This window comes from Neolamprologus multifasciatus, chromosome 3, assembly GCF_963576455.1.
Source record: "Neolamprologus multifasciatus chromosome 3, fNeoMul1.2, whole genome shotgun sequence".
Taxonomy (NCBI): domain Eukaryota; kingdom Metazoa; phylum Chordata; class Actinopteri; order Cichliformes; family Cichlidae; genus Neolamprologus; species Neolamprologus multifasciatus.
Window position 1 is genome coordinate 41,768,995 of NC_140441.1, and position 17,698 is coordinate 41,786,692.

At 41.2% G+C, this 17,698-nt stretch overlaps 1 protein-coding gene and 2 long non-coding RNA genes across 5 annotated transcripts in view; 2 read left to right on the forward strand and 1 right to left on the reverse strand.

Moving 5' to 3' along the window:
- Positions 1-17,698, reverse strand: part of LOC146523247 (uncharacterized) — a 339,030-nt gene that overhangs the window by 185,622 nt on the left and 135,710 nt on the right. The window lies entirely within an intron of this gene.
- LOC146523268 (uncharacterized) lies at positions 2,548-4,216 on the forward strand. Its single transcript, XR_014871573.1, has 3 exons — positions 2,548-2,793; positions 2,875-2,909; positions 3,236-4,216. It is a non-coding gene; the product is annotated as an uncharacterized LOC146523268 (long non-coding RNA).
- Positions 13,286-17,567, forward strand: LOC146523269 (uncharacterized). 3 transcript variants are annotated; one of them, XM_085153848.1, is made up of 6 exons: positions 13,402-14,769; positions 14,921-15,262; positions 15,439-15,480; positions 15,578-15,685; positions 15,747-15,781; positions 16,042-17,567. In XM_085153848.1, exons 1-6 carry the CDS (start codon positions 14,721-14,723, stop codon positions 16,141-16,143), a joined length of 678 nt encoding a protein of 225 aa, XP_085009974.1. In that variant the 5' UTR covers positions 13,402-14,720; the 3' UTR covers positions 16,144-17,567. The 3 variants fall into 3 exon arrangements, with proteins under 3 accessions (XP_085009977.1, XP_085009974.1, XP_085009975.1); XM_085153849.1 differs by having other exon boundaries at positions 13,408-14,769; positions 14,927-15,262; XM_085153851.1 differs by lacking the exon at positions 15,578-15,685 and having other exon boundaries at positions 13,286-14,769.

Below are 17,698 nucleotides of genomic sequence, written 5' to 3' on the forward strand. Positions count from 1 at the left end.
TATATTATCATGCTTTTTACAATTAGGTGAATATACTATTGCTGTGTGATTTATTACAATTACTGAAGGTGAATCGCCATACCAATAACAACTGGATTTTTAAATCTTATAAATAATAAAAATGAGAAACAGTAGGGTGGACTGTTGGGTGGGTTTTTGCAGCGATCTCGTATAGAAAACTATTCCACGCGTATATAAAACAGGTCCGCAGCTTCAAACTGTAGTAGAGGGACCTCTGGTTAATACGTCGGGCTCCGTGTTGGGCTCTTAGATGAAAACTAGCTTTACTTTGTTGTCTGGTTCAAATTTGCTAGCGAGAGACAGAGAGAGGCGTTGAAAGGCTGCACCAACGAAACTTATTGTTTCAGAGGAAAACACGAACACGGTGTACAGTCGAGTCTTAATAGCTTACTTACAACTGGACTACACTGCCCATGAGGCTACATTCTTTAGGGCTATGCCTGTAACACTTTGCCTATTGCCTTCATATTAAATCAGTTTTTGAGCAATAATTTTTAAAAATATTTCTTCACGTCATTATGCGGCCGCAAGTAGAGGTTACATGTGGGGGGGGCAACGATACTCGTATCGATATTGAACCGTTCAATACAGTGCTTTCGGTTCGGTACACATATGAATTGAACAATACAAAATTTTTTATTTATTTTATCAACTTTCCTTCTGACGATGCTGTCTGTGTTGAGCGCTCAGTGGATCTGCGCTCGACAGTGCAGCCTAGGCGGAGTAGTCGAACGCAGATTCACTGAGCGCAGGGCAAGCTAGCGAGACAGAAGTTAAGCTGTCATTGCAACATGGCAAATTGAACCCCCCCCCACCCTCATTCAGATGTGGCGTTTGGAACTATTTTGGTTTTCATGTGAAGTATGACCCTGAAGGTAAGCGCGTCATGGGCTAAAGTAAAACAGTATGTTGGATGTGCCACGCAATGCTCAATTACAAGGGTGGGAACTACTGCGTTAGCGCAGTTAGCTCGTTAACGTGTTGGCCGTGTATCGTTGCACCCCTAGTGACATGGGCTGCCAGATAAAACACAGGCATTTGAGCCTCTTAATGCGTCTTCTGTTTGCGTTTCCACCAGCATGGAATTACCAAAAATAGAGAGAGCATAGCCGAACATATCAAACAGGAAAATAATGCCGTGTTGTTCTGCCACCAACAATCATGCCAAGGTCAAAGTTAATCAAGGTGAGTTTTTTTCATCCAATGTTTGGCTGTTTGGATTCATGCATAAATAGACATACAGTTGACCTGAAGATTGGGTTTTTCATGGTCTTAAGGAGTCTTAGTTTTATTGCTGATTCTTCTCATTTCTTCAGGCACAAATGGGATTGATTCAGTCAGTTTATCTGGAAAACTTGCTCAGAGTGAATTTATTTCTACACAGTAAACAAAACTTGTTGACGTGACTTCACACACGGTAAACCAGTCTTACATTGTTTCGCAGCATCCTGAGTACTGATCACACTTAACTGACTTAAGACTTGCATAAACTCACATCACCCTCTGCTATAGCAAGGTTAAACTTATACTGGTATTATTCCATTGCTGTCAATTAATTATCACTTTCATAAAGGTCAGATATCCACTAAAGATATAATCATATATCTTTCTTATTGCATGACTGTTTTAAAAATATTAACCTGAACATAAACTTTTAACTGCAGGAGCTATCTAGTTAGCTAGCTGGATACTGTACCTTTATAATGACAAAGCTGCTAGTTTAGTAAAAAAGCTTAATGACATAGACTGTGAAGTCAGTAGTTATCGTCATGATCTGCATTTATAATAATCAAAGAAAAACTTAATGTGCCAGTGTTATGGAAAGGTTTACAAAAGCATTACTGAGATTGAGTAACAAACAAACCTAACAAAGAAGCGATGATATCCTGATTTTTGTTGCTGCGCTTTTCTACAAGCACCAGTGCAGTTGGTCTGCAGTCAGTCTACACATATAAGAACAGCCCACCTCTTTGTCTAGAGATCACTTTTGCTGGAGCACCATTCAGTTAGTGCCGTTGCAGTGGCCGTGTGCACAATGGTTAACTTCAACTTGCTATCATTTTTACTCTATACTCTCAGTAAGTACACCTATCTATTTTTATCAGTAGTTAGTTTAGATTTGTTATTGCCATTAAATTAAATTTACAAAAGTTAATTGACAACATAAGTTTTAGGTTTTGTTTCGTTCTTTGGAAATTTGTCTTTTATGAATACTTGTTGATTGTTTCAGGCTGGATATCTGTTTCAGTCGCACAGTTTTACACTGTGGTGGTTGAGCCTGGACAAGAAGTCACACTGCAGTGCTCCAACTTCAGCAGTTTTGCAACCCACATATTCTGGTTCAGACTGGCCGACAGACTCAATGCCAGTCGCATCTCTTTTATATCTACTGCAAATAGTCGTGCTACATTCTGTGACGGATTTCAAGATACTAAATTTAACATGACATCCAACACCTCTGTGCTATTTCTCAAAATCAAACAAGTGGATCCATCTGACTCTGTTATATTTCTGTGGAGAGTTGCACATGGGAAGGCCAAGTGTTTTCACTGCAACATATTTGAAGGTTCAAGGTAAGATTGTTCTTTTACTTTAATTTTTGAGTAATTGTTAAAAAGGCAGAATATCCTATATGTGCTACTTTTTTTGCAGTTGATGTTCTTTTAGAAGATGGGTTAACCAATCTATCAACTGTGATCCTCGGCAGTTTAACTGTTTTCCTTTTACTGGTCATCATTGGTCTGGTCGTTAGCATCAGGAAACTTCATACAGGTATTTATGTGTTTGAATTTAAACTGAAATTGCAAATGTTTTGAGCAAAGAACTGATAGATGTACTGTTTCTGTCATTTAGCTCATGACGAGATGCAGAATTTGCAACACAGTGAGGTAATCTATTTTAACCTTGGATTCCAGTTGATTTATTGATATATCGTCTGATTCAGTTATTTAAACTGTTAGCTTCCATCAGTCAACAGCAATCCATCTAAGTTTAGGTTTAATTGTTTTAGCTATGCTGAAAATGCAGAAAACAGAAAATGTTACCATATTTCCATCTCTCCCATTTGGGCGTTACTTCAATAAATACCAGTTGGATGTTAATCTTATAGTAAGCACGCCTCTATCCATAGATTGACTGCCTGTGACCTGGTGGATGTCAACAGGTTAACATTTAATGCTTTGAGATTAGTGACTTCAAACATTTTCCATTACAGAATGCAGAGTCTGATGCCATGAACTATGCAGCACTGAGTTTCCATACCAGAACAAACATGAGAAGGCCTGCACCACAGAGGGAGCTGGAGCCAAATGTTTTGTACGCTGCTACGAGATAGACTCCCAAAATAACAGGAACATCAGCACAAAGTGAAAGCTATCATATTTCTGTTATTTTCTGTTTGCAGAGTTGTGTACAGTTGGTGTATGTAAATCTTTACAACCACCTTTAACAAAAAAGACATTTTTTCTAATAAAGATTTAAACAAAATGTGCTGTAACTGCTAATACTTTCTGATTTTCTAGCTATATCTCCGTCTCCCACCACAGTTGCTATGACTTTATCTGAGAGCAAACCACTGTAGATGGTAGGTAATGGAGGAGGAGTTAGTGAAGACTGATAAATAATGCAGACTATTTTATATTGCCACTATTTTATGTCGCCAAAGTGCTTGCTCATAGGGGCTCATATGATTGTTGGGTTTTTCTCTGTATCTATGAAGCGCCTTGAGGCGACCTTTGTTGTGATTTGGCGCTATATAAATAAAATTGAATTGAAAAATTTAATTGAATTATATTGAGAGTGAGTGAGACTCGTTCAATGTAATAGTGAGAGAGGCATAAAAGTGTGTGAGATGTGTTCAACAGGAAGAGACAAAAGGCTCTTTTGTCTCTCATCAGGGCCACAGGAAACTGTTGTGTATGCTGCCACCACACAGGTTCAGGAGGGAAGTGATATCCTGCTCAGAGTGGACTGAATGACGTTTTCCCCCTGCTGTTTGTGAGACAACTGTGGGTGCAGTTGTTACTGTTGCTTCTCATTTTGCACTGAACATCCTCATTTTTCTTTTTGGACCTTGAAAGTGCAAGAAAAAATATTTTTGCCCACACTGTATTTTAACTTGAATAATATCTACACTTAGCAATAAATCAGGAATAAAAAACAGTTCTGTGTCAATGTAATATTTTGCATTTTTACCCCAGAGTCACCTCAAACCTTCTGTTCTTCAGTAGTGAACGCAGCCTGCCAGTCCACTGTTCATCTCAGCTGCATACATGACGGGTGTCAGGGTTTCTGGGTCGTTGACCCAGTATTTTCAGTTCACATTCACCGTTTATCTACTGCCTGTTCCACTTCCTGTTTTATTGTGTTAGCCTTAGTCTTTGTGCATTATGTTCAGTCCTCTTCCCATTTATCATTAGTTCATTATGTTCAGCTGTTCACTCACCTGTCTCCAGTCGTTATCATTACTAGTCATGTATCTAAGCCCTCTTTTCCCTTCAGCCCTTGTCGTGTCATTGATGTTCCTGTGATGTTATGTTGTCGTTTCCGCCTTCGTTCAGTCAGCCAGCCATTCAGTCAGTCTTTCAGTCAGTCGTCCAGCCAGCCATTTCCTTCCTCTGTTCTGTTTGTTCACTCCTTCATAATAAAACACCAACCTTCACCTACCTACCTGTGAGTCCAGCGTTTGGGTCCTCCTTCTCATCCACGACACAACCCCTGACAGAATGACCCAGATTCGGCCTTCCCCTTCACCCGTTTCACCTCCTCAGATGGCTAGGGCCCAGTCTACACCCACACCCGCTTCTGTTTCTCGGGTGGGGGTGACTGGTGTCCAGCCACCTCCCATGCCTGTCCCAGCGCCCAGGCTGAGGGCGGCCAGGATCCGACCTGACCCCCCTAGAGCGCCCTCACGCTCTGGAGGCACGGAATACCTAACTTGTCCACCGGCCACTTCACCACTTCCTCCACCTCCTGACCCAGCCTTTCACACCCTCGCACTGTCCCTAGTTAGATTAGCTGACCTGTCCCCTGCTCAGGCACCAGCTTTACTAGCCCAGGCTATAGCTCTATCTCCTTCGCTAACTCAGTCTGTAGCTCAGCCATTAGCCTCACCAACCTCTGTTTATCCATTAGCCTCCTAAGTCCAATCAGTTCACACTCCTGCTCCAGTCCAGCCTGTAGTCCAGTCTGCTCCAGTCCCACCTGCTGTTCAGCCTTCACTCCAGTCCCCTGTAGTTCAGTCTCCTCCTGCCCTCCAGTCCCCTGTTTCAGACCACAGTGGAGTGGGTGTGATTGGTTTTCCATGATGGAGAACCGTTTTTTCAGTTACCTTCTGTTCTTTGTAGGTTGCATTATTTGATTATTATTTGATGTATTCTTAAAAAACAAAAAATACAAGTAGGATGGCCCATGAAGTAGTAAATCAAATGGAAGCCATTTCCCACCAGCACGGCGGCCCAGATTCAGCCTTCCCCTTCACCCGTTTCACCTCCTCAGATGGCTAGGGCCCAGTCTACACCCACACCAGTGCCAGCTCCCAGGAGGAGGGCAGCTGCGACCCAGTCTACCTCCACACCCGCTTCTGTTTCTCGGGTGGGGGTGACTGGTGTCCAGCCACCTCCCATGCCTGTCCCAGCGCCCAGGCTGAGGGCGGCCAGGATCCGACCTGACCCCCCTAGAGACTCAGCTGAGGCTCCGCAGCCGGCGCCCTCATGCTCTGGAGGCATGGAATACCTAACTTGTCCACCGGCCACTTCACCACTTCCTCCACCTCCTGACCCAGCCTTTCACGCCCTCGCACTGTCCCTAGTTAGATTAGCTGACCTGTCCCCTGCTCAGGCACCAGCTTTACTAGCCCAGGCTATAGCTCTATCTCCTTCGCTAGCTCAGTCTGTAGCTCAACCATTAGCCTCACCGACCTCTGTTTATCCATTAGCCTCCTCAGTCCAATCAGTTCACACTCCTGCTCCAGTCCCACCTGCTGTTCAGCCTTCACTCCAGTCCCCTGTAGTTCAGTCTCCTCCTGCCCTCCAGTCCCCTGTTTCAGACCACAGTGGAGTGGGTGTGATTGGTTTTCCATGATGGAGAACCGTTTTTTCAGTTACCTTCTGTTCTTTGTAGGTTGCATTATTTGATTATTATTTGATGTATTCTTAAAAAACAAAAAATACAAGTAGGATGGCCCATGAAGTAGTAAATCAAATGGAAGTTAAAACCCAACTTTGTCATATAACAGCATGTCTTTTGTTGTCACAAAAGTGTTGACTCAAGGACTCTTTGACTTTCACTATCTTTCATGGTTCCCATGACAGATGGTAAATGTTTCTTAGGTCGCATTTGAACCTATGTTTAGGTTGCTTGTTCTTCTTAATTTAAACATTTAGTTTTCTACTTCTTAGTTTCTTCTTCATTTAATCTGCTCCCTTTTGTGCTCTGGTTGTTTTGGTGTCGTCTGTGTTCTCCCAGCCCGTCATGTCTATCACCCATGCCTGTTTCTTCCCCAAGTGTCAAGCCTGTGCGTCTTGGTCTGCGTGGTTCCTGTTTTATTTTGACAGGCTCTCATCCTGTGTTCAGTTTTGCTTCCTACTGTCCTGTTAGTTTGATTATTTCCAGCTGTGTTCCCTCTTTTCCTCTGCTTATTGTCGTGTCATTCCTGTTGCAGTGTGTTTCCTTGTTCCCCTTGTTTCCATCGCTACTCCTTGTTTCTAGCTTTTTGTTTCCAGTTCTTAGTTTCTGGTTTTATAGTTTTGTGTTTAGCTATGGTTTTTAACTTTACAGCAATAAAACTCCCTTCTTTTGGGTCTACCCTTTGCCTGCCACACAGCCAACCCTGACACTATCAGCATTTTAACAACAACCAGCTTTTTAATAATGCATGTTTTTAAAGCTGAGAAAAAATGAAACATCATTCTTCCTCTTCTTCTTCTTTAAAGTAAAGACAAAAAATAAATAAAATTCTTGCAAAAAGCCCTTTAAGACTAAACACGTGTGTCATGACTCTATGACCTAAACGCATTTAGCTTTGAAAGCAACACAAAACTCCTCCCTCTATCACATTTATCACACTGTGTCACCCTTCCTGGTGAACACACCATCTGCGGACATTGCAGGGCAGCAGTCATGTGTACGATGATGAACGTGATACAAGCTTTAGCTCTTGCTTGTTTCTGTAAGTTTGCTCTATTACTCTTTGACATCATTAGCTAATCTTTTATTGCATTTTTAACCTATAATAATTTAAACACATTTGCTTATTAGTAACTTTACACTCACAGGTGTAGCACCATGTAGAGCAATTAAACATCTCATTGTTTCCACAGTTTCAGGCTGGATTGCTGCCTCAGGTTCTGAGTTTCAGACCTCAGAGGTGCAGGCAGGTGAAACTGTGACTCTGCAGTGGCCCAGGATTTACGAATATGATGTTATGACTTTATTGTTCAGACTGGTCAACGGAACCACAGTCAACTCTATTGTTGTTAAGTCTAATAACGTTGTTAAGTACAATGCTGAATTTCAACCTGGAAAATTTGAAATGACACAAAACACCTCTTATGTCGTTCTCAAAATCAAACAAGTGGATGTGTATGACTCTGGGCTGTATTTCTGTCGATATTTCTCAGAAGGACGTCTAAATTTAAGCGTCATGCAATTAAAGGTTGGAGGTAAGATTATTGTAAAGTCTTTGCCTCCTCATTCTTCGGTTGTTCCTCTTTTAATTTATATTACATATGCAATGTAATTATTGTCAACACTCTGTATACAAAGACTATGGTGGTTATAGATTAAGATAAATACATAAATAAGGACTAAAAGAATCAAGGCTTTATTTTTGAATAGGCCCCGACGAGCCTCAGGATGACATGGACTTCATCTCTAAACGTAAGTCAACATTTCTTTTATTGTGCAGATGATTAGAAACATTTGAATGTGTAATAAATTTCAGCCGTGTTGCTTTTTACCTTTATTTTTGTATTAGAGGCTTACGAAGTAGCAAAGCTGACGAGCGTCACCCTGGGTGGTCTGTCTGTTGTCCTCTTAACCAGATCGTTGGTCTGGTTGTTCAACTCGGGAAATCAGGTACTTTTTACTTCAACTCGGTGTTTCTCATATTTGGTGAAACGTCAACTATATGAAAAAATACAAATGTTGCCACAAAGTCTTAGCTTTTAATGTCACTGTATTGTTCACTGAATTGATGATCATGTCTTTGAATTATCAGCTAAAGAACATGAAAATAAGAATCCAGAACAATTTGAGGTGGGAGCCTTTTTATACAGTATGCTGTAATGTTTGAATATTTTGATGCTTGCAGCTTTAAGCCAGTTCAGTTATTTTATTTCTGTACTTTTAATTACAGAGTCTGGACCCTGGCACCCTGAAGGATCCAGCACTGCAATCAGCAGTAAAAAGACGCAGGAGGCCTGCAGCAGAAACTCATGTTATTTATACTACAAACAGATAAACTCATTTCCCTGTTTGACTGGTGTTCGTACTGCTTCTTGTTTTTATTTCTATTTCCTCTATACTTTCAGCTGCATCTTCACGCCCTCAGCCCCTATTTGTTTTGTGGTATTTAGAAAACAGTTAATAATTACAATAGAATACAGTTACTTTGTTGAAATAAATGGATTACACGGCGGTATTTTCCTGTTTCATATTGTGGCGGGTCAGGACTGTTTGGGTTTTGTTTGACAGCTACGTTCTGTTGTTCCAGGCGGCAGCGTTACGGTTGCCATATTTACAGGGCGACGCGCTTTCTCTGCGACTGTGTGCTTCCTGTGTGAGAGAGCGCCTTTTTGTTGTTGTTGTGCTAAGCTATGCCGAGCAGTTTGGTAACAGCAGTGTGTTTCTGTTGGAAAATAAATGGCTGTGCTCCCTGGCAACTCAGGGTAGCAAGACCAAACGACACATCTGTCTCCTCCTTGTCTGAGCTTGCCACAGTATGTTTGGCTTGTTTCCTCCGAAACAATAAGTTCTGTTGGAGCAGCCTTTCAACGCCTCTCTCTGTCTCTCGCCTCACAAGCAAAGTTGACCCAGACAACAAAGTAAAGCTATTTTTCGGCTACGAATCCGACGTATTAGCCAGAGGTCCCTTTGCTACGGTTCGGAGCCGCAGACCTTCAGTAATAGTAATAAATAATAATGGATTGGATTTATATAGCGCTTTTCAAGGCACCCAAAGCGCTTTACAATGCCACTATTCATGCACTCTCGCATTCACACACTGGTGGAGGCAAGCTACGGTTGTAGCCACAGCTGCCCTGGGGCAGACTGACAGAAGCGAGGCTGCCATATCGCGTCATCGGCCTCTCTGGCCAACACCAGTAGGCAGTAGGGTCTTGCCCAAGGACACAACTACCAGGACTACCGGCGACCTTCCGGTTACAGATGTGCTTCCCAACCCCCTGAGCCACGGTCGCCCGCACAAAGCAATAGTACATTCATGTAGTTGTAAAAAGCATGATAATATATTAAGTAATCCAAAGTATTCAGAATACATTACAAAATACATTTTGGGGCATGTACTCTGTAATCTGTAGTGGAATACATTTTAAAAGTAACCTTCCCAACACTGATTACATAATGTCAGACTTTGCAGATTTGTAGAAAAATAATTACAATTATTTAATGAAAGTGATTAAAACTGCAGCCATGCACCCTTTGAAGACAAATAAATGGACAAAGTCTGCACCACAGGAAGATTTCAGCACTAACAACAAATATGAAATGACTTCATTAATTCAAATACTAATAGAGACGTTATTTACAAAACTCTCGTCTTGCTGGTGTAACCGGTGTGTTTCTGTGTTGTGTCTGACAAAGAAGGGTAAAAAAAAGAAAGACCTCCAAGTAAATAACTTACTCGCTCCAGCTCCTCCCCCACAGGGGAATTTTAGAAAAAGGGGAGGGGCCAAAGGGACGGACACTGTATTCATAGGGTTGCACCAAAGAAGAAGAAGAACAATGAGGAGGGGCTCTAACTGATAATGAATATAACTACAGGCTTGAAGGTCCTAACAGTCAGGTATAAAGAACACGTTTTGTGTAATTATAACAATATGTAATCTATGACTGGGCTACACTGGTCTTATATGCAAAAACAAAAATAATGAAATCATTGGAGCTATGGTGTAAGGTATGTTTCTCTGAAATTAATTCCATCAAGTTTTATATAAAACATAAACATGATTTTAGTTTGAATACACTGACATTAGTAATTGTTTCACAGTTTCTATTCTCTTATATGAGAAAGGAGAAGTTGTCTTTCTTGACATTTGAACAAACAGAAAGTTTGTAGCAACACTGTTTATCAAAGGCTTTTAGCATTGCAATGAAACCACACGCAAAAATAGCTGAACTGCTTTCACATAAAAGTTTCACATCTCTCTTTCAGCTGTTTAGGTCAACTGCTTTAATGTATTTGAAAAGGGTGACATGCTTTTAGTGGAAAAAACACTGATCCAGTAAGAGGCTCTACTCTGAAGGCCAGGCTGGTTTCATTTGACAGAAAGCAGCAAAAACTAAGTTTGGCCTCTTTGAGTCTTTTAAATTGTTCCTCATACTCAATGAGCTTGTAAAGGTTAATCATCATATTTAGAGAGGATTACTGCAAGTATGTGTCAGACTGGGTAAGACATGTGATGTGAAACAAATTGACTAAGAACCAAAATCAAACTGATTTTCAGATATTTATTGAAAGATTGTTGAAGCCTTTGTAAAGACATCAATACTGCATGAACAGTCTTATCACAAGGATTGGCCAAAAAGCAAAATTATAACAGCTCCTTTATACTCATTGTGTGGATAGAGTGGGCATAAAGGATCTTTCTTTTCCATGGTTTGGAATTCTTACCATCATGCTGATGCTGGTGGTGGATTTCCACAGGTGCAGACCCACCACACCGACACCAGTGAACATCTGGGGAACTGACAGTGGGATAGTGGAATGATGCTCATTACAGGAAGGGTCAGGTCAGACTCTACCTGCTCAGGAAGCCTTTGGAGTGCAGCAGGTGCTCCTGAAGACCTTTTCTGACTCTGTGGTGGCATCAGCCATCTTCTATGATATCTGTTGAAACAGCAGCTTATCTGCAGCTGAGAGGAAGTGGTTGGATAAGCTCATCAGGAAGGCCAGCTCTGTCATGCCCATTGACTCAGTGCTGTTGGTAGGAGACAGAAGACTGACAATGAAATCATCAATGTCTGCACTGCATGCATGAATCTGTTGGAGACCTGGAGAGCTCCCAGCAAACACATGACAGGGGGAGATGAAACAATCAGTCACATTTATCTCTGAAGGAGTAAATACACCCTGTGGGGGTTCAAAGCATTTTGGAGGCCTCGCAAAATCACTTGTGGGAATGAAATGACTGGAATTTAAGATGATGAGTCAAAATTTGTGTGGTTGATATAACAAATGAACTCACAGCAGTAATTGTTATTATTATTAGGGTTGACCATTATAAGTAGGTCTAACTGCCATACAGAAAATTCACTAAGAATTTATTAGTGAAGTAGTTGTGAGATTCAAATAATGTACGCACAAATTTATTTGGATAAAATTTAGGACTAGAGAAGAAGCTGAAACTCTCAGGAAGAAAGCACCTTGACTGAGTCTTCAAGCCTTTCCAGCGTTTGTGTTTATGTGGATGTTGATCATATGTGAAAATGATCACGAATCACAGAAAAAACAACACAACTGAAAAACTTCTCAGGTCACACCATCCTAAACAGCTATTGTCTGTGTTCAACTGCTGATACCTGGTGACAGACTTTCCCCCCGTGTGTCACTTAGTTGGAGCTTGATAAGCTCTTGTTGGGGCACTTTTTCACCCAACACTCTTACTTTTGTTCCAACGCAGCTGTAGATTGAAAGGCCAAAGCGCGTTGATCAACCTTGTTGTCTTCCTCAGCATCAGTGTGCAAATCTTTAAAACTCTGAGTAAGTTTTGTGGTTCTTGAATCCTCTTGTTATTGCTGGCATGAATCTTAAGCTGTGCAACTTTGACTTTAACCTCAGTCTGGGTTCACAGAAGTATCTGGAATCGTCTTTGAAGATCTCTTATCAGTGTTCTGGTTTGTAAGGGTGTGGGGTTTTTTATGCACATTGTGCCTTAACCTACTGTTTCAAAACTAGTGCTGAGCTTATCTGGAATTCGCCACTTTGAAAGGGTTTCTTTGAGCAAGGTTTTTGCTTCTGCACCTGCATCTTATTTGCAAGGAAATCTGCTGCTTAATTTGAGAACATGTCAGCAAACACTGAGCATTATTTTTTACGTTCACATGGCCTGAGATCAATGTCAAAGTCCATGTGTTGATGATAAAAAGGCTTATCTGGGTGTGGATGTGCTGCCTGTAGCCTTTGAATTCCTCTGCTTGTATTATTACTGCACAAATCATACAAGAGTTAAAAGATTATTGAAAGGGTAATTACAGAATCTCTTTGTAAACCACTGTTGCTGTATTTGTTGTAAAATCCCTCCTTTTAATACATGGTTCTTTCCATGTGTCAGTGTAGCATGATAAGAGCATCATCTCTAACTCATCGTGTCACATTAAGCTGGCTGGTGTCCTTCATGAGCCTTTGGTTTGTTCACTGCCCTTGACTCTTGTGCTGTCTGGGTTCTGTTGGTTCTCAGCAGGGGCCCTGGGCACTGGTCTTCCTGTATGTTTCAAGCTTGACATGCTGATGGCATGCACTGCGATTTGGTCTTTGTTTTTGTTGGGGCCACCTGGGGTTTCTTGCCTCATCTGGGTTTTTGTTAACACTTTATGTGTTGGTGTTCAAACTCTAGTGATTTGAGAAGCCTTCGTGTAACAAAACTATGACAGACCCGTCCACATGTTCATGCTTTTCAGAATCTCACACGCTTTATTAACGCTCAATGTTGCTGTTACAACACGGCAGCAACTTTCCAGCTGCCAGCAGCGCATCTCGCCTGCAGCTGCATTGCAGACCACGCCCCGCCACATACCTCCATCATCCAACTGAGGCCGAGGAAAACATCCAGGTGAACCTACTCCCTCCTCCTGCAAGCCAGAGATTGAATTGGCCCGGACCGTTGGCGCCCCCAGCTTCTGGCCCAGCAATGGGGAGGTGTCGTTCTTGGTGGCCGCCCGCGCATCCAGCGGTGCCGGTGTCGTAGGTTTGGGGCCACCCGCGTATCCAGTGGCAGCGGCGGCGCAGCAGCCTGACCTCAGGCTCAGGCCGAGCAGCCCTCTGTGGCACGTGGACCTCCATCTCCTCGCACAGCTCCCCCACCATCAGCTGGTCCAGTTCTTCATCTACCTCCGGCTGGAGCAGCTCCTCCTCCACCTCCGGCAGGCATAGACCCTGACGCACCTCCACCTCCAGTGACTGCGTGGCAGGCCCCCGCCAGGCACAAGCCGCTGCCAGGCAGGTTTAAAGGAGGCAGCAGCAGGCTGCAAACTAACATCTTGTTGTTTCTACTGCTTCAGGCTGTATTTTCTGTCTTGGGTTGTAAGTTTCAGACCACAGTGGAGTGGGTGTGATTGGTTGTCCATGATGGAGAACCGTTTTTTCAGTTACCTTCTGTTCTTTGTAGGTTGCATTATTTGATTATTATTTGATGTATTCTTTAAAAAACAAAAATACAAGTACGATGGCCCATGAAGTAGTAAATCAAATGGAAGTTAAAACCCAACTTTGTCATATAACAGCATGTCTTTTGTTGTCATAAAAGTGTTGACTCAAGGACTCTTTGACTTTTACTATCTTTCATGGTTCCCATGACAGATAGTAAATGTTTCTTAGGTCTCATTTGATATTTTGTTTAGGTTGCTTGTTCTTCCTAGTTTAAACATTTAGTTTTCTAGTTCTTAGTTTCTTCTTCATTTAATCTGCTCCCTTTTGTGCTCTGGTTGTTTTGGTGTCGTCTGTGTTCTCCCCAGCCCGTCATGTCTATCACCCATGCCTGTTTCTTCCCCAAGTGTCAAGCCTGTGCGTCTTGGTCTGCGTGGTTCCTGTTTTATTTTGACAGGCTCTCATCCTGTGTTCAGTTTTGCTTCCTACTGTCCTGTTAGTTTGTTTATTTCCAGCTGTGTTCCCTGTTTTCCTCTGCTTATTGTCGTGTCATTCCTGCTGCAGTGTGTTTCCTTATTCCCTTTGTTTCCATCGCTACTCCTTGTTTCTAGCTTTTTGTTTCCAGTTCTTAGTTTCTAGTTTTAGAGTTTTGTGTTTAGCTATGGTTTATAACTTTACAGCAATAAAACTCCCTTCTTTTGGGTCTACCCTTTGCCTGCCACACAGCCAACCCTGACAGTATCAGCATTTTAACAACAACCAATTTTTTAATAATGCATGTTTTTAAAGCTGAGAAAAAATGAAACATCACTCTTCTTCTTCTTCTTCTTCTTTAAAGTAAAGACAAAAAATAAATAAAAATCTTCCAAAAAGCCCTTTAAGACTATGGTAAATGGTAAATGGCCTGTATTTATATAGCGCTTTTACTAGTCCCTAAGGACCCCAAAGCGCTTTACATATCCAGTCATCCACCCATTCACGCACACAGTCACACACTGGTGATGGCAGCTACATCTAAACACTTGTGTCATGACTCTATGACCTAAACGCATTTAGCTTTGAAAGCAACACAAAACTCCTCCCTCTATCACATTTATCACACTGTGTCACCCTTCCTGGTGAACACACCATCTGCGAACATTGCAGGGCAGCAGTCATGTGCACGATGATGAACGTGATACAAGCTTTAGCTCTTTCTTGTTTCTGTAAGTTTGCTCCATTACTCTTTGACATCATTAGTTAATCTTTTATTGCATTTTTAACCTATAATAATTTAAACACATTTGCTTATTAGTAACTTTACACTCACAGGTGTAGCACCATGTAGAGCAATTAAACATCTCATTGTTTCCACAGTTTCAGGCTGGATTGCTGCCTCAGGTTCTCAGTTTCAGACCTCAGAGGTGCAGGCAGGTGAAAATGTGACTCTGCAGTGGCCCAGGATTTACAAATATGACGTTATGACCTTCTTGTTCAGACTGGTCAACGGAACCACAGTCAACTCTATTGTTTTTATGTATAATAACGATGTTGAGTACAATGCTGAATTTCAACCTGGAAAATTTGAAATGACACAAAACACCTCTGATGTCGTTCTCAAAATCAAACAAGTGGATGTGTCTGACTCTGGGCAGTATTTCTGTGGATATTTCTCAGAGGGACGTCTAAATTTAAGCGTCATGCAATTAAAGGTTGGAGGTAAGATTATTGTAAAATCTTTGCCTCCTCATTCTTCGGTTGTTCCTCTTTTAATTTATATTACATATGCAATGTAATTATTGTCAACACTCTGTATACAAAGACTATGGTGGTTATAGATTAAGATAAATATATAAATAAGGACTAAAAAAAATCAAAGCTTTATTTTTGAATAGGCACCGATGAGCCTCAGGATGACATGGACTTCATCTCTCAACGTAAGTCAACATTTCTTTTATTGTGCAGATGATTAAAAACACATGAATGTGAAATAAATTTCAGCCATGTTGCTTTTTACCTTTATTTTTGTATTAGAGGCTCACGAAGTAGCAAAGCTGACGAGCGTCACCCTGGGTGGTCTGTCTGTTTTCCTCTTAATGGTCATCATTGGTCTGGTTGTTCAAAACAGGAAACTTCAGATGGGTACTTTTTACAGCTACAAAATCGCTCTTAGAATAACACTAATTTGTTTTTTGTGGATCAGCAAATAAAGAAGAACAGAATCCGGACCACAGCACGGTGAGTCAATCTAAAAATGTACTTTTATGCTCTGATTAGCAGCGCTTAAACAAAATGTGCCTTTACAGCATTACAGTGCAAATTACATATCGTATAAAGGGAGAAATAAGATTTTTAGTTTGTGTGTTGCAAGTAGCTGTTGACTAATTATCCTCTTTCCTTTAGAAATGTAACATAAACACTTCATTCTTATTGCTTACATTTGTCTATAATTATAATTAATATGTATATAATACTCATAATAAATGTGCTTTTCACAGAATCATGGATCTGATGATGTGAACTACGCTGCAGTGACAGTTCGACCAAAACCAAAAAGAAGAGAGATCGAGCCGAATGTGATCTATGCTTCCACCAGATAGAATCAGCAGGCGACTTGAACTGCCTGATGATGTTATCATGACTTATTGGGGAAATGAAAAACTCTTGTTAAGAAAAAAAAAATACTTTGCTGTGGTGAACCAATGCTAACTGAATTTTCATATGTGTTTTCCTGTTAATTCTGAGTTCTTACTTTGTCCATCAAAGTGTATTTAGCCAAACAAACATGTAACGTGATTATTAATGAAATGGAAATCTGCACACGACCTGAACAGAAACAGTCGATACTTGCTGACTATAAATGTTCTTGAAAAATAAAGACTACATTCATGTGGCACATGGATATAACTGTGACTGGATATTGTATGTATTATCTTATGCTCTTATATGTCTTGATCAAAAGACAAAACAACACAAAATTATACTTCCTCTTCCTGCAAAAGACCTTCTGTTTTTTATTACTGCTGACTTCACACGTATATGAAACATTTCCTCTGGTTGAAACCTTGCTATCTATGCAGATAAAATCAGCTGAGTTTTCTCAGCTTGTCCTTGCTGTTGGTGACTTAGCAAGAGTTCTGGCAGCTTCATTTTTGTTTACCGAAAATTAGCCTCAAGATCAATAAATTGGTGATGGGTTCAGTTGAACTATTTAACTTATTGTATTATCAATCATAAAAAACTGAACACTGGTTATGATTATTCATATCAGATTCATGGCTCTGACGGCCCAAAATATGCTGCAGCGACATTTCGACCAAATGCAAAAAGAAGAGCGATCGAGACAGACACGATCTATGCTGCCACCAGACGGACTCACTATGTAACTGGAAATGATGCTGTATCATATTAATGATATGATGCAGCAATTCTAACTCTGCAGTGAAGAAACAATGCTACTGTAATTGTACATTTGTATGTTCTGTTTTATTAATTCTTAATATTTTCTTGCTCATTTAAAATCTTTGTCGCCAAACAAACATGATGCTAAATGTCTTGAACAAACACAACATATATAAATACAATAGAGTCCAGTTAATATAAATACATCTGAAACTCTTTCATCAGACGATACAACATAAGGTCTCATATATCTGTCAAGGCTCGCGGGGCAAGCTGTGTGGAATTATTAAAGGACCCAAGATGCAGGCACGTCTGATGTGAGGGAGCTTTATTAATGGAGGTTGACAATAGAAAAAGGCAAGGGTGGCGAAAAACAGAACTGAGCCTGGACCCAAACTGGGAAAACTACACATTAAACAAACCTGAAACCTAGAGACACAAATGGAGATGCAAGGAGACGTAGACAGATGCAGGGAAACCACTTCGGATGACGGAGGGGGATAACGCAGACGAACCAGCAACTAAAGGACGCAGACACAAGGCTTAAATACACAGAGTGATAACGAGGGAATGAGACAAAGAAGGAGGGCACAGCTGGGAGTAATCAGACACGACAGGGGGAAACGTAAACACACTGACATCAGACACAGACCTTCAAAGTAAAACAGGAAACACGCAAAGACACAAACTCAGAGACGCTTAACACAGAGACCTGACTACACTAGAGGGGACACACAGGCAGGGATGACACAA

What these genes read in the sequence shown, in the direction of transcription:
- LOC146523269 (XM_085153848.1), top strand. Translation starts at nt 14,721, where the DNA reads ATGTGCACGATGATGAACGTGATACAAGCTTTAGCTCTTTCTTGTTTC. An exon ending in TTTAGCTCTTTCTTGTTTCT is followed by an intron (nt 14,770 to 14,920) that starts GTAAGTTTGCTC and finishes TTGTTTCCACAG; the next exon opens with TTTCAGGCTGGATTGCTGCC. An exon ending in AAACAGGAAACTTCAGATGG is followed by an intron (nt 15,686 to 15,746) that starts GTACTTTTTACA and finishes TTTGTGGATCAG; the next exon opens with CAAATAAAGAAGAACAGAAT.